This window comes from Anopheles aquasalis, chromosome Y (assembly GCF_943734665.1).
Source record: "Anopheles aquasalis chromosome Y, idAnoAquaMG_Q_19, whole genome shotgun sequence".
In the NCBI taxonomy this organism is placed as follows: Eukaryota; Metazoa; Arthropoda; class Insecta; order Diptera; family Culicidae; genus Anopheles; species Anopheles aquasalis.
Window position 1 is genome coordinate 1,818,330 of NC_064879.1, and position 24,783 is coordinate 1,843,112.

At 52.1% G+C, this 24,783-nt stretch overlaps 2 protein-coding genes across 6 annotated transcripts in view; one reads left to right on the plus strand and one right to left on the minus strand.

Annotated features, from left to right (window-relative positions):
- LOC126579968 (trithorax group protein osa) overlaps nt 1–766 on the plus strand; it is a 3,579-nt gene extending 2,813 nt beyond the window's left edge. Inside the window, exon 4 of one of the 2 annotated variants that reach the window (XM_050243768.1) lies at nt 121–766. In XM_050243768.1, the coding sequence (XP_050099725.1) occupies nt 121–251 (131 nt within the window). In that variant the 3' untranslated portion in view covers nt 252–766. The other variant, XM_050243767.1, reaches the window with a different exon arrangement.
- Nucleotides 767–2,769: 2,003 nt separating this feature from the next.
- LOC126579967 (low-density lipoprotein receptor-related protein 2) overlaps nt 2,770–24,783 on the minus strand; it is a 45,345-nt gene continuing 23,331 nt past the window's right edge. For all 4 annotated transcript variants that reach the window (XM_050243764.1, XM_050243763.1, XM_050243765.1 and 1 more), the window contains exons 6-16: nt 24,486–24,740; nt 22,121–24,415; nt 14,288–20,181; nt 13,785–14,191; nt 10,536–12,040; nt 8,926–9,238; nt 7,067–8,838; nt 6,801–6,962; nt 4,884–5,184; nt 4,511–4,806; nt 2,770–4,380 (exon numbers count right to left, since the gene is read on the minus strand). In XM_050243764.1, the coding sequence (XP_050099721.1) occupies nt 4,103–4,380; nt 4,511–4,806; nt 4,884–5,184; nt 6,801–6,962; nt 7,067–8,838; nt 8,926–9,238; nt 10,536–12,040; nt 13,785–14,191; nt 14,288–20,181; nt 22,121–24,415; nt 24,486–24,740 (13,478 nt within the window). In that variant the 3' untranslated portion in view covers nt 2,770–4,102. The remainder of the gene's footprint in view (nt 4,381–4,510; nt 4,807–4,883; nt 5,185–6,800; nt 6,963–7,066; nt 8,839–8,925; nt 9,239–10,535; nt 12,041–13,784; nt 14,192–14,287; nt 20,182–22,120; nt 24,416–24,485; nt 24,741–24,783) is intronic.

Sequence of the window (24,783 nt, forward strand, 5' to 3'; positions counted from 1 at the left end):
CTTCCACAGCAACACAGAGACACACTACACAACACACAAACACACGCAGCTAACCTATCTAACCATTCTTAGCTCTCAATCTCTTAGTTCTTAGTATCTATTCTTTCCTCTCTTTCTTAGATCGCTTCCGTTTTAGGCAGATTATCGTCGATGTTTTGAGATTTGTGTTACATCAAGCTCAATGCAATGTCCATCTCTTCGCTGATGATCGATGGGTTGCGATACAACGGCTCGTTCGTTTGCTCGCTTGATCGCTGCTTCGGCCCACGCTCGTGTGGTTCTTTATGGGACGAGGGGCTACAGAGGACAAATTCAATCACACCAGAACCACTTCTTACCCTGTTCCTCCTGACTCCCCTCGTCCTGAGGAGACATACGGTGTCTGTGTACGTCGCAACGGTAGCAGCACTGGCGAGCTGTGTTTCGTTTTTCATCGTCATCATCATCATCTGTATATTCCACCATCAGGAAGTTCTTCACATCGTGCAAGAAGACCAACTTGTTTAACTGCATTCAGTGCTTTTTTGTTACAAATATTTTTCGACATAACTGCTTGTTTAAATAAATCTCTAAATTGTGTTTCTAGTGCGTTGGTCTTCCTCGTTGTAATCACTCTGGGAGCACCCAGGCCACAATGCACCTACCTTCTCGCTTCTTCTCTTTCAGCGGGTAAAGATAAGCAAAATCATACACGAATGTAATCGGGGACGCTGGGGCTGAATGTCAAGTTTTAAGTACTGTAATAAAATGGAGAAAAAAAACGTGATCGATTTGTTGTCATTCTTAGTTTCAGAGGAGGGTAGCTAAGAGTCGATTATTAAGGTCTTTGAAACGTTAATGCATCGTTCGAAATCAATGATTTCTGATTGATGTGTACAAGTGATTGGAATTGCACCAACGATTCCACTCCGATTCCACGCCTGCAAAAAAAACGGAGTCGATTCCGATACCGAGCCCGAGCTGACTCCGACCCAGATCGATTCTGGCAATTTCGGGGGGAAGGTTTCGTCGCAGCAGTGACTGTTCCTTCTACTTTGGTACCAGCATTCGCGGTAGTTGTTGATTGTTTTGTTTTAGATTCCGCTTTCGTTTTCGTTTTCGCCGTCTACCTGCTGCGTGACTCCCGTGGCTTAGTAGAGTCAAGGTCACAATGAATTAATTCCTTAAATAGTATAAGATTGATCTTGACCTTGATCTTGACCATTAAAGTTTAGACAGACGCCACACGATCAAGGTCAGCCTACCCACAGGGATGGCCGCTTCACAGGTATCGATCCCCGAGTCGATTCCGGGAATGGAGTTCAGTTGAGTCTTGAGGGGGGCAAAGTTCGGCGCAGCAGTGGCTGTGCTTCTGCTTTGGTACAGCCATTTGCCATTTGCGCTTCTTCTTCTTATAAATAAAAACAAGTCAATGTTTGTATGTTCGCGCATCACTTCAAATCTACCGGGCCGATCTTCACCAAACTTGGCACAAAAATAGCTTATCACCTCAGATGATAGGTTCGGGGGTCCTTTTCCCAGGATTTCCCTCTTCTCTTCCCCCTCCCAAATACCAATGTGTTAGAAAAATGCATAACTCTACAAGTTTTGAAGCAAATTTCTCCAAAACTCTCACAATTGATGCTGGTTGCTTTTGATATTGATCTAGATTGATTGGTTACATCAAAGCGGAGTTTACTCCATTCTTTCACCCCGCCGCTTTCCTCTTTGCCTCCCAATACAAAGCAGGTTGACGGTGATATTAAATCAAACAGTTGGTTTCAGTTCTTTTAGAGTAATTGAGGCCAAATTTAATCAAAAAACAATGAGAAAAATAGAAAGAGAAAGAGATAGATGGAAGGGGGGAGGGGTGAACAAAGACCTTCCAGATATTCCCGAAATGGTTCATTACAGTAAGAAATTGCCCATTCAAACATTCAAATAGGGTTTTCATTATGATATTGCTCTATTTCAAATAAAAAAGAAACGCTCTTGAGAATGTTTCCACTCAACTTTGAGCTGTATTTGAATCTACTAGCTAAACGGCCTGCGTCACAGGTCTCGGGAAAACTTTGGAAATCTTACGGAATGTCTTAACCTGGGATCATTCGACTACAGCCTGATGGCCGATCAGTTATACTGCTGAACATCTAAATTTGAAGATATTCAACATAATATGTGTTTGATTTCGTGGTGATATGTAAATCAACCCCAACTTATGAAAAAAAAAAACTGCAAAATTTGCGTGTTTATACCTCTCCGCAGAGTTAGTAAAGTCTGAGTCATTGCATCATCAGTAGAAAGAACCAAGTGTTTTCTCGGGAATGATGAGTTTGGAAATGGAGAGCATAGCTTTCCAGTTAGCAACAAGAATGCAATTGGCAACGATCTTTAACACAAGATATCGGATGTAGCGTTACCGTTAAATTGTTGTTTTTAACGAAGATAACTTTCACTGGACTGGCTGCTGTTTATGATCATAAATTATCAATGTCAATTAATAATTTTAATACTTCTTATTTTGATCAGTATTTTCTACAACCGGCATGCTCTCAAGATAAAACTCATGCTGATAGACACGTTAAATGCTGCAAATGATATGGTGCTAGAAAGATGGACCAAGGGAAAAAAACATACCGTATACCCGTATGAAATCGGGAAAATCAACTAGTTTACACTAAAGAGTAGTTAGCGGCTTTTTTGTTTTGGCATTGTGGTAGATCCACTTGTCATCAAACGTTGGCTGCGGAAGCGACACAATCAGGTGTTGTTCGGTAGAGTAGATCGGCTTTTATTTCTTTTGCGATGTTGCTCGTTTTCTCTCTCTCTCTCTCTCTTTCTCTCTCTCTCTCTCTCTCTCTCTCTCACAAACACACTGCTTCTTCTTCCTCATTACTTGTTACGCGTGCATACCTACATACACGGACGCGCAAACTCTCAACCTCCTTAACCTGCAACAGGATTTCAGGGACGGCCTGCCTGCTGCCTGCCAACGGAATGATCCGTTTGTTTAAAATATTTCATATAGAACAACGACTAATGACGACACAGAGAGAAAGAGAGAGATAGAGAGAAAAAAAAGGAATAAAACACCTAACCCCATCGTCACACCAACCCCCCCCCCCCCCCCCCTCTTCAACCTTCCCTCTCTCTCTCCGCTTACGATCGACTTGTGCCTTCGTTAAAAGATCGGCATCCCTGGTGCCGACTGGCGGTAGCACAACCTGCTACTTTACTCCGGCATACTACTTGGTGCAATATTATACCGCTACCGCTACTACTGCTACTAGGTGTTTGTGTCTGTGTCGTCCTTAGAAAAGGGTGGGGGGGGGGGGGGGTGCAGATGATGATGGTGGCGGTGGTCGTGTGTTGGTGGTTCAATAGTTCGTGGTTTTTGCGATCGCTCTCTAACATAAATATTCAAATATTAAAACTTCAATATTAACACAAAGTTTGCTTCCGTTAACTATGTACAAAAAACACCTCGTCCTCGTTGCCCTCCCGTCGTCGTCGTCGTCGTTCGCATCAATCAGCTGCCCTACCACTTATGGACAAATAACTTGGAATGTCTACTCTCTCCCCCTCTCTCTCTTTTTATTACCTTGCTCCCAATTGTTTATTACCTTGCTTGCTCATTTGCGCAACGCGGCGTAAATCTATCATCCTGCTGGGGGAGGGGGAGGGGAGGGGGAGTTGCTGTTGTGCAATTCCTCAACGGTCACGTAGCCTCACCACATCCCAATCCCTTTTTTTTTCTTACCCTGCCTGGCCGGTTTCTTAAATCTGCGGCGATTGAGCTTGGCTCCACATCCATTCCTTCCAGATCTCCTTCACTCTATCTTTCCATCACCCTTCCCCGCCGCCCCACTCTTTCTTGTCCTACTTCTTCTCCTCCTACTCCTGCTCGAGAAAACACAAAACAAAACAAACGACAAATCCCGCCCAGGGGCTTCCGGAACCCCTTCCATCGGTAGAATCGGGGCGCGGATATGTGTGTATGGGTGTGGGTGTGTTATCGGTACGGTAAAAAAAAAGTTAATGAAACCCGCTGTTCCCGTGCGTGCGTTTTCCTTTCATCGCTCCCCCTCCCCGCCATCACCCCCACCCCTCTTATCCTCCGTCACTAGCATTCCGATTTGTCCTCCTCGACCAACAGCTGCGTATCCTTGCCGGTGTCGTGCGTGGACGGGTTGAGCTCCTTCGGTCGCAGGTTGAGCTGGGGCGAGGTCCGGTGCGTGATGCTGCTCGGTGCCAGTATCGCCGATACCGGTTCCGTGAACGGTCCGACTGATGCTGCTGCTCCGGTACCGCCACCGCCGCCCGCTCCACTCACCATCGTGGCACCTGTTCCCTTGCCTTTGGCGCCACCGGCTCCTACCTCCATCGGTACCTCGTAGATGTCTGTGAAAAAACGAGAAAAAGAGAGAGAAAGAGAGAGAGAGAGAGAGAGAGAGAGAGAGAGAGAGAGAGAGAGAGAGAGATTGTAGCGAATGTGGTGGTAAAGTGAGACGAGGTGACGAGGGGAACCTACCGGACGGCAGCTGTCCGCTCGAGACCGGATCCGTGCCACCCTGGACGGCATCGTACATCGGGTTGCTGAAGTCGGTGTTCTTGTTGCCGAGCGTATCGAGGCTGTAGCCATCGAGCGGGGCGCCCGCTAAGGCACCGGTACCCGTCGCCAGGACCGGTGGACGATGCTGGCTACCGACACCACCGGCAGCCGCCGCAGCAGCAGCCGCTGCTGCCGAGAACTCGGCCGAGCTGAACTCCACGTTCGTGCCCGGCCGGAACGAGACGGATTGCGATGAGCTGAGGCTTGGTTTGCCGCTGCAAGAGAGCGAGAAAGAGAGAGAGATCATGAGTGACTGGCGCAATGGGGAGGTGGCCTGCGTTGTGCTACTTACAATGGTCGCTTCTTCACCACGAAGAACAACCCGATGGCGATGCCGACGAGCATGACGATCAGGATCGGGATGAAGATGGCGGCCGCATTGCCACCGGCCGCTCCCAGGATTTTCTCGCTGTACACCTCACAGTGAGCGCCCGAGAACTCGGGCAAACAGACGCACACCAGCTCGTTGGTCGTGATGCCTTGCTGCTGCTGCTGCTGCTGCTGCTCGCCAGTGCCCGCAGTGCCACCCTCGCGGCACAGTCCACCATTCTGGCAGGGGCAAATGCGGGGCGAAGGTCTCGGTCGTTCGGTTGCTGCGCGGAAAGTGGAAATTTTGTAAGAACAACAAAAAAATTAACCCTGCTGTTATCTTCAAAAAAAAAAAAAAAAGTCACTAATTTTACCCTCGTGGACCATTTGGTCCATGGTGTATTTACTATGTAAACGATTGATTTTGGAATGTTTTGCGTTTATAACCAAAAGATATTGAATTGATTAGCTATATTTTGGTTTTAAATTAGTATTATAAACTTTAAGCGTGTTATTTTATTGTAATATTGGTCCACAATCCAACACAAACGAATTTGGACGCGAAAAAAAACTTTGTGTAAGAAACTGAGACATTATTCAGTCTGTGTTCTTTTATCCTAGTGCTTAGACGTACATATAAGACAGCAATTTACTGGAAGAAAGTGATTGAATTTTGCCTTACATTCATACACTCAGAAAATTAAAAAAAAAGTAATACTGAAACTGCATGTGATTCGGTTGACGAAATTGAGTGTTTCAATGACAAATGTAATGAAAATCACCAACATTAAGGGGGCGACTTCGGTATTTAAATTTTATTGGTGACACATATTTTTAACATTTTCCCTTGAAAGCTGATCCTTTCAAGAGTTTTGTGTAAAAGTTTTGGATCAATCGAGGAAAAACTGACAAAGATACAGATTTTTGAAAATCCGCGTTTCATACAAGGCTCCATGCACCTCACTACTTTGAAGAGCGTTTCCCCAAAACCAACGCGTTTTCAAAGTCGGTGCCCATCGTACCGTAAAAACTACTGGGCCGATCGATTTAAAATTTTTTATACATAATCTGCACATTTTTTGTCAGGTAACCCCGTCGAGAGATCATTATAAATTGTTTATAACAATTCTCTATGTTTAAAACAATTCTGTAAAGTTGGTTTTTTATGGCAGAATCGCAAAAAGCATCACTTTTTCAACTTCGCATTACGCATTAGCATTACGAACACACATTGGAATACTCATTCTTGCTAGTGTTCGGTATGATTCATTCTTTTGGTCTTTTGAAAGATTATTTAGTATTATTGTTTTTCACAAAGGACAGAATGAAGACGTGCATGATTCGTTTGATGCTACATTTGACCGCCCATTGTTTGGTACTATTATGTCGCAAGTGAGATTTCAAAAGATTGGAAGAGCATTACGTTTTCATGATGTCGATAGACGAAGACAAAACCGTAACACCGATAAAATCACTCCGATTCGAGACTGTTGGATCGAGAGGTAGAAGTTTTTCTACAAATGCCATGAAAATGTGTTCGACAAATTCTAAAATTGCCATGAAAATGTAACAATTGACAAGCAACTAGCAGCATTCAGAGGATGGAGTTTCTTTTCGGCAGTATAAGCCATCCACACCAGCTAAAAAAGGGTTGAAGTAACGATCACCGACACTTCAGCTTTGCCAGATGAAGACCAGCTCATCAACCAGACAATCCCGCCCGACCTTCAACGACCCGAAAACGTGGTCAGTGCCTGTACTGTAATAGCTAATCCGATATAAAATGCGTAGTATATAAAATTAGTAAGTTTTTGGTTTTTTCTTTTCGACCCCTTTTATACTCTTTATAAAGTTAAATGTATGTTTATGCTTATTTGCTGAAAATAGTAGTGTAACTTACGTGCATCACAGACGACCTCGGTGGTGGAGCGGTGCGACGTCGGTACCGTGTTGTCAGGGCAGGAGCAACGCCGTCCCCCCGGTACCAGCAGGCACAGGTGCGAGCACGGGTTCCGGTAGCACGGATTGTTCAGCGTCGTGTTGTAGCGCAGCTCGTGATAGACTGAAAGAAAAAAACACGCGAAAGATGCGCGGTTTTAGGGATCTTTTGACTCCGAAGATGATGGCGAGATAGAAAGAAAACGACGTCGTTCTCGTGGTTCGTACCCTTAATGCTGGACGGATTGGCGAGGTTGCGCTGCACCGTCACCTGTACACCGCGCCCGAACTTGTCCTGCCGCAGCAGCTCGCCCGTGTCGCGCGTGATCCAGTACAGGCTCGACTCGAACACGTCGAGCGAAACCGGATGCTTCAGCAGCTCACCCTTCAGCACGGTGCGGCGCATCGTACCGTCCGGTTTCATCACCTCGATCGTGTTCAGCTTCGTATCGACCCAGTACACCATGTGGTGGTCCTGCGCGTAATCGATCGTCAGCCCGGCCGGATGCCGGATCGCCTCGGTAATGATTGGGCGCCGCTTCGCCCCATCCATCCACGAGATCTCGATTTTGGGCGCCGATCCGGCGTCAGCCCAGAACAGCCGGCCGAACTGTGGATCGACGGCAATCGCCGTCGGCACCTCGAGGCCCGCATTCACCAGCGCCCGCCTGTAGCGCCCGTCCGTTTTCGCGACCATGATGCGACCGCGCGGCTTCGAACCGGTACGGTCCGTTTCGGCCCAGTACAGGTTGTCGGCCACCCAGTCGACGGCCAGGGCGGTCGGTTTCGAGTTACCCTTCATGTTGAGATCCTGCGCGAACCCAACCTTCGCCTCACCGTTCATCGCGTTCAGCATGTACGAGCGCTTGATCGTTTTGTCGTAGCTGTCGGTCCAGAAGATCATCTGCGATTCCGGGTTGTAGTCGAGCGCCTCGATCCGCTTCTCGCCCCCGATCACACCGTACTGGTGCGCCTGGCCAACGTCGTACGCCCGTATCTCCGTTCCACCGGACAGTACGAGCAGTGGATCGTCCCGTAGCACCCGGCACACGCCCGATACACCATCGGACAGCTGGAACCCGTCGCGGCACGCACACTCGTACGTACCGTTCAGGTTGGTGCAGAGATGGGAACAGCCGTGCATTCCCGTCGCACACTCGTCAATGTCCGTGCAGCGCTTCTTGTTGGCCGCATCGATGATGAAACCGGCATGGCAGGCGCAGATGTAACCACCGTCGGTCAGATTGACGCACTGGTGCTCACAGCCACCGCGTGCCCCCACCGTACAGCTGCTGGTATGATGGCACCCAAGCTCATCCGATCCATCGCCACAGTCGTCGGCGTAATCGCAGATCTGGGCCCGCTCGATGCACTTCCGGTTGGCGCACTGGTACTGCGTGTACAGATCGCACGGTTTCTGCCGGGCGGCGCACAACGTCATGTTGTTCTCGTCCGAACCGTCGCCACAGTTGTCGACACCGTCGCAGATCTGATACCGGGCGACGCACCGATGGTTAGCGCACTGGAAGCGGCGCAGCGTGTCGCAGTTAAAGTTGGTGCACACCGAAGCGGCCTCATCCGAACCATCGCCACAATCGTCGGTACCGTCACAAAGGTCGGACGGTAGCACGCACAGGTTGTTGTGGCACTGGAACCGGCTCTCGGGGCAGTAGCGCCCACCGGGGAACCGTGGCGGGCACCCAATCTCATCCGACATGTCCCGGCAATCGCGATCACCGTCGCATCGGAAGTACGAGGCGATACAGTGACCCGATGTACACTGGAACGTTCCGTTCTTGCACTGGAAACCCTCGCATCCGTACTCGTCCGAGTTGTCGCCACAATCGTCCTCGTGGTCGCACCGCCAACGGCTCGAGATGCACTTGCCATTTTCGCACCGGAACTCCGACTCGCTGCACTCCCGGTACCGGCCCTTACACTGCCCGTCCGCCTCGTCCGACCCGTCACCGCAATCGTCCGCAAAGTCGCACATCCACTGCCTGTAAGTGGAAAGAAGAAGTAGAAGAAGAGCCGTGTAGTGTTAACCGTGACGTCACACATCACCCGCATTGTTTTTTTTTCCTTACCTCGGTATGCAACGGTTGTTGTTGCACTTGAAGTCGGTGTCCAGGTTGCACTGGGGGCAGTTCTCCGGCAGCTCGTCACTCTTGTCGCGGCAATCGTCCTTTCCATCGCAGAACAGCCACCGGGGGATGCAGCGGTAGTTGGACTGGCCCGGGCAGCGGGACCACCCGGTCGTGCAGTTGCGCTGCCGGCACATGTACGCCGGTTCGTCCGAGTCGTCACCGCAATCGTTATCGAAGTCGCACATCCACAGCTTTGGTATGCACCGGCCGTTCTTGCAGCTGAACTCTGTTTCCGGGTTGCACGCACGCTTATCTAATAACGAGAGTGATCCAGGGGGAGAGAGAGAGAGAGAGCGGGTGAGTGTGCACGTTTTTTTTAGAAAGAGAACATATTATCCGGGGCACACATTTCTAAAGTTGAGGCCATGGAGGTACGGTTGTAAAATATTTTCCCCAAATACGACCAATTTCCTTGAAAAGCTGAAATTTATCATGACAATTTTTAATAAAATAATAATAAGTAGATAATACAGTGGTAGACATTCGTTTAGCCAGAGGTTCAGGAGTAAATCGGCAATCACATTCGTATGAACGTATAAATTCAGGGTATCAACCTATAATTGTGTTGGTACATATGTGACTAGTGCGCATGTAAAATATGATTGAGATATGTGGGTATTTGAGATCACTGTGAGGCATAATGTGAGCAAATGTCTTATTTCATCGGTTGTTTAGCTAGACATTCGTTTAGCCGAAGTGCAAGAAAAACATAATATTTCGCGTCGTTTGCGAACAAATGCAATTTTTGTGTTTGAAGCTTTCGACATGCCCTTTTTGATAGCACCCTGATTTTTAAATATTTCTTTAAAAAAATAATGGGTTAGAGCTAAGTGGCTAACGGAAGTAATCCGACAAATAATCAAATTCTGTAACGTTTATTGTTACAAATATTTGTAACTAATCACAGATAACAGAAAACCATATATGATTTCTTTTGAAAAATATCAAATGGTGAACCTTCATTAAATGTGAACAAAATAGTGTCCTAACGGTAAAAAATGGGTTTTACATGCTTCAAAATATTTCGAATTCATGTCGAGCCATTGACGACTGTTAGACGGAAAAAATATAGGAAGTCCAATAAATCTTATCGGAACCCATGGCTAAGCATAGTATTGAGTTTGACATAGTTTGGCTAAACGAATGTCTACCGCTGTATTCCACAAACAATTTGTCAAAATCGAGCCGTTTTCGGTCCGAATCAAAAGACTTGCCCATTTCAGCGACGAACTCGGTCGCGTGTCACAGCATTTCTGAGTTTGATGGACCGTGGGCGTAAGTTTTCAACCGATTTTCTCCAAAAAGGAGACCAAATATTATTGAAAAGTTGAAGTTTAATAAAACAGTCACGTAAAAAAAAAGTGAAATAATTTCTCCATAAAAACAAATCTTCAAACCTGAGTCATTTACCGACCCGAATAAACCGCAAGGGGCACTAAAATTAAAATGTGTCAAATCATATGTAGAAATCTTCATTTGGATGCTTTTATGGAGCAAACCGGGTTGGTGTTCTTGTAAAAAGAGGGAAAGAAAAGCGGGTGTGTACTTACGGCATATTTCCGGATCCTCGTCGCTACCATCCTTGCAGTCGGCATCGCCATCACACTTCCAGCTGTCGAGGATGCAGCGGCCACTAGACTTGCACTTGAAGTCAGAAACCGGGCAGGGCAGGTCGCAGCTCTGCTCGTCCGTCCCATCCCCACAGTCATCCGTACCGTCGCAGATCGTGGTGGACGGCGTACAGTTCCCGTTGCCACACTGGAACGTGCCCGCCCGACAGTGACGTGCCGGGCAACTGTCCGGTTCATCCGACGCATCCTTACAGTCCGACTCACCGTCGCACCGCCAGAACCACGGAATGCACTTCTCGTCCGTGCCGCCGCACCGGTGCTGGCCGGCCGTACAGTTGGCGATGCAGGTCTTCTGGTCGCGCGCCAGATAGAACTGGTTCGGGCAAGCACACCGGTAGCTCGGTGCACCCTCCTCCACGTACCCCTCGACGTTCAGGTAGGTTGACTCGAGCGGTGGCGCCAGTAGACACAAATGGGAACAGCCACCGTTACCGGTGCCGCACGGGTTGGCATACGGGATCTGGCGAAGGGTGTGACTGATGTGAATGTCGTATGGGCGGTGGGTCGTGTTCCGGATCACCGTGTAGTTCGCGCCAGTGAACTTGTTCGCCCGCAGGATCGCCTTCAGATTCCAGTCGGTCCAGTACAGGCTGTCGTCGAAGATGGCGAGCGCAAACACGTGCGGTACGCTTGTGCCGGACAGGACGATGTGCCGGTGGCGACCCTCGAGATCGGCGAACGCTATATAGTCGAGGTGTGCATCGGCCCAGTAGATCCGATCGGTAAAGTAGTCGATCGTGAGCGCGTTCGGCCAGGCGATGTTGTCCTCCCAGGTGAGGATGCGCGTAAAGTTCGACCCATCCATGCCCATCTTGGCGATGTAGGCCTGCAGGTGCCAGGAGGTGAAGTACAGGTAGCCGATGCCCGGATGGACGACGATCGCGCGCGGATCGACGACACCACTGCGCAGCGTCTTGCGGCGCGTCCCATCCAGCTCGGCCACGTCCAGGTTCTTCGAGTGCCGATCGAGCCAGTACAGCTTCCGGCCGACCCAGTCGATCGCGATACCCTCCAACCCGTGCGAGTCGTGCTTGATGACCGGTTCCTTCTCGATGCGCACATCGTCCACCAGCGAGCCGAAGCGTGACCGGAAGATGGTCTTGGCCGTCACGTCGCAGAAGTACATCTCCTGCCGTTGCATGTCGAAGTCGATCGCGACCACGTTCATCAGGTCCTGGTGGATCAGGTTGTACTGGTGGCCATCGATCGACATGTTACGCACGTAGTACTTGTTGCTGAAGATGAGCCACGGTTCCGTCCGGTCCTTGCGCTTGCACGTGTGCTCGTCGTTCTGCCGCTCGTAGTACCGCTCGTCGCACTTGCAGTAGTAACCGCCCGGCGTGTTGGAGCAGTGCTGCGAGCACACACCCGGCGTCTCGATACACTCGTCGATGTCCGCGCACGCCTTACCATCCTCTAGCAACCTGACAAAGCAAAAGCAGTCGAAGCGTGCGAGTGCGTCAGAAGTGTCAGAAATCAACGCTCTTTGATGCAAAATTTTGTTATTTCTAATAATTCATCACGCGGCTACGATGAGTACCGAAAAAGAGGTCCTTTTTGCAGACATGCACTCATTTGATTTGATCAAATTTTCACCAAAAATACGACCAAACATACTGGAAAAGTAGTAGTTTATTATGGCATTTGCAAAAACATCGATAGGTAAATAGTTCTCTACAAACAAAAAAGACAAAAGACTTGCCCGTTTAAGCGACGAACCCGGTCGCGTGTCACAGCATTTCTGAATTTGGTGGATCGTGGGCGTAAGTTTTCAACCGATTTTCTCCAAAAAGGAGTCCAAATATTCTTGAAAAGTTGTAGTTTTACAGTGCCTGGAACAACTAAAAATCCACTAACGACTATGATTTAAATTGCTTCGAAATGGTTACAATTCCGCAAGTAACAATTATTTGTATATTATTATCTTGTAGAAGAAAGCCTGTAGTTTATTTTGGCACATGATTTTATGAATTTGCATTCAGCATAAATCAGTCAACTACGACCACATGAATCTGAACTATTTAAGACGATTAGCTGTAAATATTGAGTGTAACCTACAAGCATTGATTTATTATGCAGCACTTTTGCAGTTTGGATTCACATTACTCAAGAAAAATAATAGTAAGCATTCCAAAATGTCTCCAATCACTGTTTAAGGAGAGAGGAGGCCATATAACTGGCAAATGTCTCATTACAATAACTTTTCTTTAAGTTATGCATTGAAACCATGAAGTGGATTTTTTTGTGTCATACCCTAAACTGAAGATTCTAACTTGAAATTCAATTTACTGATTTATGCTGAATGCGAATTCATAAAATCATATGACGAAATAAAGTAAAGCCTTTCTTCTACAAGATAAAAATACACACATAATTGTTACATGAGGAAATGAATAAAATCAAATGGAATGGTTGCTTCACAAAAAATCGTCAAAAATAAGTCAACCTTACCCTTATTTTTAACATGTTTCCCTGAATGTTGATCCTTTCAACAACATTATGTAAAATGTTTGGATCAATCGAAACGAAACTGACAATGTTGTAGATTTTTGAAAATCCGCGTTTCATCCACAAGGCTTCATGCAGCACGCTACTTTGAAGAGCGTTTCCCAAAACCAAACTACTGGACCGATTGATTTGAAATTTTTAACACATAATCTGAACACTTTTTCCGAGGTTGCCCCGTTGAGATTTTGTGGAAATTGTTGATACTTTTTTTTTAAACAAATCTTTAAAACACGAGCTTTCAGGCAAAGTGACGAAAAGCATCACTTTGCCATCTTCAAAAATCTGCCAAAAATCGAAAAATAGGAAATTCATCAAAAACTCTCCGGGGCTACCTAGATAAACTGGTAATCTTTCAAACGAGCATCGATTTGTACCCATCTGACAACCCATCACGCAGCTACGATGGGGACCCGAAAAAGTACCATTCCGCTGACACCCCTGCCTAAATGTGATGCCATGGATGAAGTTTTGATGAAATCCTTCCCCAAAACGAGAACAAAATATTCTCGAAAAGTTGTCACTATGCCACCGATTTGAAAGAATTAAGTTGAATAGTTACGCCGCACAAAATGATCCTTGTTTTGGTGAGAAATTACCGAGAGAGAGAGAGAGAGAGAGAGAGAGAGAGAGAGGGGGGGGGGGACGATCTCGTGTACTTACTTGTAGCCCTGGTTGCAGTCACAGTAGTAACCGGTGAGCGTATCGACGCACTTGTGCCCGCACCGGTGGATCTCGACCTTGGCACACTCGTCGACGTTACAGTGCAGCGGTTCGTCCGACTCGTCCGCACAGTCCGGCACCTTGTTGCACACGAGCTGATAGTCGATGCACTGGCCGCTCGTACACGTAAACTTCCCGTCCGGGCACGTGGCGTTCTCCTTCCGGCAGCCCACCTCATCCGAATGGTCACCACAGTCGTCCTCTCCGTCGCACCGGTACTGATTCCGGATGCACTTGAAGTTCTGGCAGGTAAACTCCTGCGGTGTGCACGTCTTGTACTGGCTGTTGCAGCTCTTGCCCTCGTCCGAACCGTCCCCACAGTCGTTATCGTGATCGCACACCCAGCCCTACATCCCCCCCCCGGGGAGAGTGCCCAGGAGCAAATGGAAGAATGTGGATTAATACGACGCCCGCTCGTCACTCGCTCCCCTCCTCGCACTTACCCGATTGATGCAGCGCCCGTTGGCACACGTAAACTGATCATCGGCGCACGGTTGCGGCGAGGGGCAGTGGTGGCGCGTCGTGTTCTCGTCCGCCCCGTCCACACAGTCCGGATCACCGTCGCAGATCCACTTGCGCGGTATACACTGGGCCCGGGCCCACGCCTTGTTCTCGTCGCACGTAAACTCCGTATCGTCGTCACACTTCCGATCGTTACACTGGTGCCGCCCATCCTCGTCACTGCTGTCCAGGCAATCGTTATCGCCGTCACAGATGTAGATCCGCGGTATGCAGTTCCCGTTGTCGCACGTAAACAGATCGCCGAAGCACGTCCGACCCTCCGACTTGCAGTACTCCGGTGGTTCGTCCGCACCGTCGCCACAGTCGTCGTCACCGTCGCAGTACCAGGTCGCCGGAATGCACCGATGGTTCGGGCACCGGAAGCTGTTCTGCGGGCAGGTCCGCTGGGCGCAGTGTAGCGGATTCTCGTCCGAGTTGTCACCGCAATCGTTGTCACCGTCGCACAGCCAGTACGGTTCGACGCAGATGTTGGTCCGGTCACACTTCAGGTGGTTCGGTGGGCAGGTCGTATTCGTTGGGCACCGTTCGTGCGTCTCATCCGACGTCCCGTTGTCCTTGCAGTCGTTAATGCCATTGCAGACCTGCGCCTGCGGTATGCACCGCCCATTCCCACACGTAAACTCACCCTCCATACACGGCGGATAGCTGCAGCCCTCCTCGTCCGACCCATCCTTGCAGTCGTTCTCGTGGTCACACTTCCACGAGCGGAAAATGCACCGCCCATTGTTACACCGGAACTCGTTCGGTGCGCACGAGTGGAACGCACAGTAGTTCGTGTCCTCGTCCGACCCATCGCCACAGTCATCGTCCCCATCGCACGACCACATCCGCGAAATGCACTTCCCATTCTGGCAGTAGAACTTGCTCGCATCGCACGTATGGTTCCGCGGGGCACACATCCGTCCCTCGTTCACCGGTTTCGTCGCATCGTCGCACCGACACTCGGGCTGCCCGTTCGGCCCCGGGTGGCAACTTTGCGCACACCCGCCATTGTTCTGCTGGCACGGGTTCGCCTGGCACTTTTGCCGGCTCGCACTGTAGATGTGAATGTCGCGCGGTGAATCCTCGAGCCGTTTCACCATCTCGATCACGTTCGCCCCGGTGTGCTTCTCGGCCCGGTACACACCGCGCAGCTGCAGATCCGTCCAGTAGATGTAGTTCCGGAACACGGTGATGGCGAACGGGTAGATGGTGGCGGAAATGAGCACCTCCCGGCCACGCCCGTCCAGCTGCGACCGTTCAATCTTTTCCCGTACCGCATCGGTCCAGTACAGCATCCGGTCGTCGTAGTCGATCGCCAGCCCGCTCGGTTGCGACAGATCCCGGTCGACGATCGCACGCTTCAACGAGCCGGCCATGGTGGTGCGGAAAATCTTGCCCGACGTACCGAACCGGCCCCAGTCGGTGTAGTACAGTGTGCCGTTGCACGGATCCAGCACAATCGCCCGGGGTCGCTCAACCCGCGCTATCATCACCAGCTCCGTACCGTCCGTGTTCATCGCGTAGATCGAGTTGTTGGAGCTGTCGGTCCAGTAGATTTTCCGCTGCGTCCAATCGTACGCCACGCCCTCCGGATTGATGCCGCGCGTTATCACCGGCGTCACACTGGCCCCGTCCGGTTTATCCCCCCGAAGGTAGGCAATCTTTGACCACGGGCGAATTTGCGTAAAGAACAGCTTGTTGTCGGCGTAATCGAAATCGAGCCCCACCACGTTTGTCAGGTTGACAACCGGGGCGAACGGTACATTCGTTGACATTGGATCCAGCTCGATCGACCGGATTTCGGTGCGTGTCGCAAAGATCACGTACTCGTCCGTCGTCTCACAGTGGCGCCCATCGGTGGACAGCCGGCCCACGGCACAATCACACCGGAAGCTCGGTTTCTGGCCCGCGTCCGGTGGCAGGGCGAAGCAGAGCTGATCACACCCACCATTGCCGAGCCGTAGGCACGGGTTCGCATCATCCATCGGTTGCTGGTTAATGTCGTAGATCGTTATGTCCCGCAGCTTGGGCAAATTCGTACGGAGCCGCTCCGGTAGGGTCGCATTGCCCGGAAACTTGGACGCACGGAACACGGAGGCCAGATTCCGGTCGACCCAGTACACATCGGACAGGAAGACGGCGATCGCCATCGGGTTCGCTAGGTTGCGGCGTATCACCTGCCGGTTGCCACCACTGTACGACACCTTCTGGATCATGTCGAGCTTCGAGTCAACCCAGTACACATCGTGCGTCAGCATGTCGACCGTGAGATCCCGTGGATTCGAGATACCGGACGTCACGACCGGTGTCCAGTTGCTTCCGTCCAGGTGACACTTGCCGATCCGCGGGAACTGCCCATAGTCGATCCAGTACAGGAGCCGCTTGATCGGATTGACCGCCAGCTCCCGTGGTGCATCGTTGGTCGTGCGTACCAGCACCTTCCGGTGGGTCCCATCCAGCCACGCCACCTCGACGTAGTTCTCGTGCGGGAACACGTTCGTGAAGTACAGATTGCCGGCCACCCAATCGATCGCCAACCCCCGGATCCCGTTGCTACCGATGCCGTCGCGTACGATGTGCTGCAGCTCGGTACCGTTCGGCCGTACCCGGAACACCCCGTTCCAGTGGCCCCGGTTATACTCGACCCAGTAAATCCACGATTCCCGGTACAGCACGTCGACGTGCAGGATGTGATGGCCGGGCCCCGCAATCGGAACCATCGCTTCCGCACTATCGCGCAAACTGTAGCCCCGGGTCACGTCGAGCTGCGACACGACGGCGAACGTTTTGTACGGTGTACAGGCGACCTCGTTCTCCTTCTTGTACCCCATGCCGCACAGACAAACGCGGGCCCCGTTCTGGGCCGGCACGCACAGGTGCTCACAGCCCCCGTTGTTCATCGTGCACGGGTGCTGCGGTGTTACCGAGCGCTTCCGGAAGATCACCATCCCGCGCAGGTCCGGCTCGTTGTCCAGGATGGTCCGGGCGTTGTCACCGTTCGGTAGATCGACCCGGACCAGCTTCTCGTACGTTGGATCGATAAAGTACAGGCGGGACTCGTGCACGGCAAGGCCCCGGGGCCGGGCGATCGCGTTCTCTTCGCTCAGCACCGTCCGCCGGCCGGTACCATCGTACCCGATCGCATGCACCGCCGGTGGATACTGGGTGCTGTAGTACACGGTGCGCCGTTCCGCATCCACCGTCACCGATTCCACGTACTGGATCGTGTCGTCGAGGATGGTGGGCGCGGACCCGTCCATCCCGGCCACCGCCAGTTTCGTCAGCACACCGAACCCCCCGTCGTCGAGCCAGAACAGCCGACCGGCGGCCGGGTCGAGGGCGAGCTGGCGGGGTTTCGCCACCGACGTCCGGTTACCGTCGTTCGACAGAATGATCGCCCGGTACCGCTGCTTCCCGTCCACGCTGATCGTTTCGATGTTCGAGGCGATCCGATTCCCGACGTACAGATTCCGACCGATCCAGTCGAAGGCGAGGGTGTAGGCGGCCCCGACCAGCCCTTCCGCACCACCGAGAAACTCCGTCCGGTTACCACCACCACCGTACGGTGTCGTGTAGATCGTACAGTTCTCATCGTCCGACTCGTCCCCTCCGGCACGGCCCTGGATCCAGTACAGCTGCTCACCCTGGCGATCATAATCCAGCCCCAGGCCACCGTCGATGCCGACGACCGGCAGCAGGGCGCTCGACCGTACATCACCCCCATTGAACGGAACGTCCACGATCTGGTTACCCTTCATCAGCACGATGAACGCGTTCTCCTCCTCGGCGCAACGCTCCCCATCCACCAGACGGTACCCGGGGCGACACTTGCACGCATAGCCGGCCGGTGCCGACGGGCTGAGCAGGCACAGATGCTGACAGTGGCGCCCAGTACCGTTCCCGTTCGGATCGCACGGACTCGCGTACCGTGGCTGTAGCGAAGGGTGGTGCACGTGAATCGAGAGCGGCTGTGAGATGAGATGGCTGACGACGGTTTGGTTCGTGCCGCGGTACTTGTGCGCCGACAGGACACGGTTCAGCTGCCGGTCCGTCCAGTACAGGGTATCCTCAAACAGTGACAGTGAGTGGGCGTGCAGTAGGTAGTGGCTAGCGGCCAGCACCTGCTGCCGGCCCGTCCCATTGTAGTAGCAAAAGTCAATAAAGTCCAGCTTCGAGTCGGCAAAGTAAACGCGCTGCGTCGCCACATCGAGCGTCAAACCGTTCGGCCAGTAGATCTTCGTGCTGATGATGGTCGCCCGCATCGTACCGTCCAGGCCGATACGCTCGATGCGTGGATTCTCACCCCAGTCCGTCCAGAAGAGCCAGCGAGCGGACGGGGCCGGATCGAGGCACATGCCACGCGGTTGCGTTATGTTTTCCCGCACCAGCACCAGCCGGTTCGAGCCGTTCTCGTTCGCCACCTCGATCGTGTTGAGCTTCGAGTCGAGCCAGTAAAGATTCTGGCCGATCCAGTCGTACGCAAGACCCTCGACCAGGTCCAGCCCGGTGGTGATGAGCTCCTGGGGCTCCTGGCCCCGGTCTAGCCGGGAGATTTTCTTCAGCTTCATGTCACTCCAGAAGATGGTACCGGTGTGCATGTTGGACGCGGTCGCAACCACGTTCTCCACGATGATCGGTACACGCTCGAGGCCCTGTTCGCGCAGATCGGCCACCAGGATCGAGTGGCGGTTCGAGATGATGAGGAACGCGGCCGAATGGTTGACCGCCTTGCACGTGTGCTTGTTCGGCTCGAGCACGTACCCGTCGACGCACGAGCAAAAGTACGAACCCTTGGTGTTGGTGCAGCGCTGCGAGCAGAGCCCGGGCGGTGCACACTCGTCCAGATCCTGGCAGGTGCGCCCATCCGGACCGAGCTCCTCGCCCGGCGGACAAATGCAGAGCGCCCCGAGTGGTGTCTTCTGGCAACCGTTGGTACAGAGACCGGCCTGATGTTGGCACTGGGCCAGATCACACCCAATCCCCTCGTCCGCCCCGTTCGGACAGTCAGGTGTGTCATCGCAGACGGAGGTTAGGTTGACGCAGCGCCCGGTCACCCCCGGGCACGACCACTGACCGTGTGGGCAGCGGATCGGTGGGGATACGCACGCATGCTCGACACTTTCGTCCGACCCATCGCCACAGTCATCCCGACCATCGCAGATGTACGATTTGTAGATGCAGCGCGAATTCCGGCACTTGTAGAACCCGTTCGGGCACGTTATCCGGCCACACTCCTCCTCATCCGAATGGTCGTCGCAATCGTTCGAACCGTCGCAGTGCCACGCGATCGGTATGCAGACACCCGAAGCCCGGCACCGGAAGTGCTTCTCCTGGTTGCACTGATTCGGTTCGACCGTGGGACAGCCCAGCTCATCGCTCCCATCGTTGCAGTCCGGGATGCTGTCACACTTGTACGGTTCCTCGACGCACTGCCGCAGGTCGGCACACTTGAACTGGTTCGCCAGGCACGTGATCGGGGGGCAATCCTTTTCGTCCTGCTTGTCGAAACAATCGTCATCACCGTCGCACACCCAGCTCTGCGGGATACAGTGGCCGGTCCGGGGGCACGTGAACTGGAAGTAGGCGCACGTTTTCTCCGCACAGAACGGTCCCTCGTCCGAACCGTCGCCACAGTCGTTCTCGCTGTCACACTTCCAGATGTTCGGTATGCAGCGTCCGTTTTCGCACGCAAACTGCGATGCCGCGCACGTCACGTTCGCACACTCGAACTCGTCCGAATGGTCGCCACAGTCGTTCTCCTGGTCGCACCGGAAGTTGAGCGGGATGCACCGGCCCGACTTGCACTGGAACTCGTTCGTACCGCACGTTGGCTCTGTAGCGCAAAGGGAGGATTAGAGTTGGGAGGGTTAGAGTGAAATCCCAAGCAAAGCATATCACAGCACTTTCGGGTGTTTTTTTTTTTTATTTTTCGTGAGCGTGCAAGCCGGCGGGAGTGAGTACGAGTAGCAGACGAATCTACCAGGAATCACCCCGGTCCCTTGTTCAGCCTTCGGCTTGAAACTGAGCTTTCTGCCAACGTATAAATAGCGATAGGGTGCTAAAAAAAAACAATTCATACAAGGTGTATGCATATGGAACCGACTTTTTCGTTGTAAAGCTATATCTACGCCAAATGGAGCTGTACAGTCAGTCAAAGTGTTTTATTAGGCATCCGTTAAACATAATCGGTATGCACTTTTTCTTATTTGACACTATCACAAATATTTTCATGGCGATTAAAATGGCAAGATCCGTTCTCAAAAACTGCTATTCGCCAACATCGTTCGGTTTTTGCCTCCATCTCAAAAAATCGGCGGCCGAATCGCATCAAATTTTTATTGAAAGTTACGGTGCTGTTACTGAAACACAGTGCAAAGTGCGGCTTAAAAATTTTTAAATTGGTGATATAAATGAGAGGTGGTTCAACCATCGAAAATGTTATAAGTCATCAAATTGCAGGCCTTATTGGCCAAAACGGTTATTAATGATCATTACAAGCAACAATTAATCAATTTCGACCGAAACTTGTGAAAAAATCAACTAAAATATCAAAAAACGTCAAAATTGACCTATTTTTCTCGATGAAAATGCACCGCCACCGCGCGGAATATCGGCCAAGGACACGGTAACAGCCACAATTGGTAACGATTACCACTTGCAGGTAACTCACCAGACTTGACTCTATCAAATGAACATTCATGTGCATCGCTCGGACAGGTAATGCAGCGAGCAGCGCTTTCTTTTGTTCGAAAATTTGGAAAAATGGATGGGTTTTGAAAAAAATGCTACAGATTGGCGGTTTTTTAGGTTAGGCAGCCAAAAATTGCCTAAGATATAGTTGAAATGTGTAGCTAACGATTGCCATTGACTTTGGAGAATAAGTTTTTCTCCATTTTCCAAGAAAAAGCATTTAATAGGCAAATCAAAAAGGTCAGTTTCATATGCATACACCTGGTAGTTTGTTTTTTCAATCGTGCAAAAGCATTTTGAGTTAACTTTTCTAAACAATAAGTCGTAAAATAGATCCCGAATGTATCAAGTTTGGCTGGAAATGCAAAAGTGGCTATTGTTTATGCCCTCCAGCCATTAGATGTACACCGTGACCAATATATTCTCATACCCTTTTTTGCTGGACGATTTTGGTATGTTCATTGCACCCAGCTCAAGTATCAATATTGTTTTCTCAAATTGTAGCTTAACATTTTGGCAGTTGAATTGAACTATTAAAGTTGAAAAAAATTGAAAGTTTACGGAATTTCGGAAGCTAACCGACAAAAAAAAATGAAACAACAACTCTTCTTGTATCGCGGCACGCTGGGCACCACTTGTGTTCTCTGATGAAAAGCTATTTGTTCTAGCGCAAAGTTGTGATGTCCAAAACGATAGATTGTGGTCCAGAAACATTTAGAATGTAACAGATAACCAAAAAAAAAACATGCCCAGGTTTTCAAATGGGAAGAAATGGCTATGAAAGTCGTCCGTGCCACGTGCGTTAGACTTAAGAAGCGATTGAAGCTCGCAACAAAGGGTGGGAGAGGGGAGTATTCCGAAAAATATTTTTTAATTGATTAGTATAAGTTTCTCTTTGAAAAAACCACTCTGATGATAGAAAATGGTCCACCCGTTAAGAATATATAAATAATTGAATTTGTATAAGAATATATTGGACAAAGTAAAACCGTCGACCGTCGAGGGTACATGGCTTTAACCATTCGATAAACGAAAAACAACATTCTCAATACACTCAATGTTGCTGTGGTGGGGGTACTTACTGGTACAGTTCTGCTCCTCGTCACTGTTGTCGAGACAGTCATCGTCACCGTCGCAGATCCACGACTTCGGTATGCAGCGCTGGTTGTTGCAGGTAAAGTCCCAGGTGTTCGGGCACGCCTGCACCGGTGGTTCCGCGTTCGGATCGGCCAAACAGCTGCGCCCATCCTCACCGAGCCGCTCACCGTACGGGCAACCGCACCGGACCGTCAGACCGCCGGCGACCACCACCGCCGATCCCGTGTCGTTCCGTGGCAGAGCGAAGCAGAGCTTCTCGCACCCACCGTTGTTGATGCCGCACGGCTGGCCACTGTCGATCCGCTGCACCCCATGGCTGTACACCTTCACGCCGTACAGTCGATTGGTTTGCGGTTCCCGGACCATGATCTCCTCCTGCTCACCGGTCAGCTTGTTCAGCCGGACGATCGCATCGAGCCGCCAGTCGGTGATGTACATCCACTCGTCGTGGATGACGATCGAGAACGGGTGGCGGATGAGCCGCGAGTTTACCGTCCGCACGTCCGTCCCATCGAGGTTCGCGTGCTGGACGTGATCGAGCAGCGCATCGCACCAGTACACCCGGTCCTCCCGGAAATCGATCGACAGCCCGTTCGGCCACCCGAGGGTCACATTCCGGAACACCATCAGCCCGGTACCGTCCGCGTTCGCGCGGCTTATGTTGGCCGGCCGGTCCCACTCGGAGAAGTACAGGTAGCCCCGGTTCGGATGGACGACGATGGCGCGCGGCCGCTTCAGGTTCTTCAGCAGCGTCCGCCGGTAGCTGGTGTTCCGCGTCGACAGCACGTTCAGGGTGCCCTTCCGTGAGTCGATGTAGTACAGGTTCTTCGACACCCAGTCGACGGCCAGCCCCTCGACGCCCTCGTTCTGTGACGCGAGCACAATCTCACGCCCCGTTCCGTTCCGGTGCACCCGATAGATCACATCCTGTAGCACGTCCGAGTAGTAGATGTGCTCGTCCACGGCATCAAAGTCAAGGCCCACGAAGCGGGCCCGGCGTGACACGACCGGCAGGATCGCATCGCTGAAACCCTCGATCACCGGATCCAGCACCTTGCCCTTGATGAAGCGCTGCTGCGAGTACATCAGGAACTGGCGCACCAGATTGCAGTTCATCAGATCCTTCGACAGCTGCCAGCCGGTATGGCAGGCACACCGGTACCCGAGACCGGACGGGGCACCCTGTACCGCCGTCACGACGCACATCTGCGAGCAGCCGCCATTGTTGCTGCCGCACGGGTTCGAGACCGCCGGTTGCGTCAGCGGGTGGACGGCGACGATCGCGCGCGGTTCCCGGATGTCTTTCGCCTTGAAGATCGACTGGATGCTGGTGGAACCGTCGAACTTGTCCACCGACATGATGCCCTGCTTCGTCGCGTCCGACCAGAACACCCGGTTCTCGAACAGCGCCAACCGGGACGGGCTCGGTACCTGCTGGCCGCGCAGTATCATCACCCGCTGCTCGCCCTCGTAGCTCACCGACTCGATGTAGTCGAGCAGCGAGTCACACCAGAAGACACGCTTCGCAATGACGTCCACGGCGACGCCGGACGCCTTGTAGGCGGCCTCGGACACGATCGACTTTGCGTGCGTACCGTCCATGTGGGCGCGCAGCACGTGACTGCCGTCCGCGACGAACATGAGCCCGGCGGTCGGATCGAGCGCCAGATCGGCCGGGCTGGTCAGGTTCGAGCCGAGCACGACCGCATGCCACCGGCCGTCCAGCTCAAACACGTCCACCTTCTGGCCGACGAGATCGGCCACGTACAGCTTGTCGCCGACCCAGTCGATCGCGATCGCTACCGGGGCCCACGTGCCGGGCAGCGTAAAATCGTGCCCACCGAACCCACCGTCCGTCAGCACCAGCGACTGCACCTTGCGCGTCTTCACGTCCGACCAGTACAGCAGATTCTTGGCGTAGTGCAGGGCGAGCCCGCTCGCACCGGTTGCGTTGGCGATGATGCGCGAATCCTGCCCGTGCGCACTCATCCGGACGATCGCCCGATCGTAGGCGAACACCAGCTCGAGGCTGGACGCGGTCGGGGCGACACAGCGTTGCGTCTCGATCAGCTGGTAACCGGTGGCGCACGCACACGAGAACGAACCGTCCGTGTTGGTGCACAGCTGGTCGCAGTGGCCCCACACGCTACACTCGTCCAGATCGGCGCACGTCCGGTTGTCCGGTGACAGGGTGCGCCCCGGTGGACAGTAACAGATGCCACCGGTCAGCGAAGGGCCACACTTGTGCTCGCAGCCAAGCGCCGGACACGATGCGGTCGCTACAGAAGCAGGAAAGAGAGGGCAAGGTGTGAACGGGGTTTTCTACGCTTTTTTTGTTTTAGTACTTACAGCAAGCCGTCTCCTCGTCGGTACCGTCCTCGCAGTCGCGCTTGCCATCGCACAGTTTCGCCTTCATGATGCACTTGGCCTGCCCGTTGGGACCGCCGCGCGGGCACAGGAACTTGTTGTCCGGGCACGCGATCGCCGTACAGTTCGTCTCGTCGCTCTCGTCCGAACAGTCATGGTAGCCGTCGCAGTGGAACGTCGCCGGGATGCACAGCGCATTCGCGCACCGGAACTGGCCACCGTGGCAGGGTGGGAAGTCTTCATGGAGGGGGATTCAAGATTGTAATTAAGGAGTAGCAGA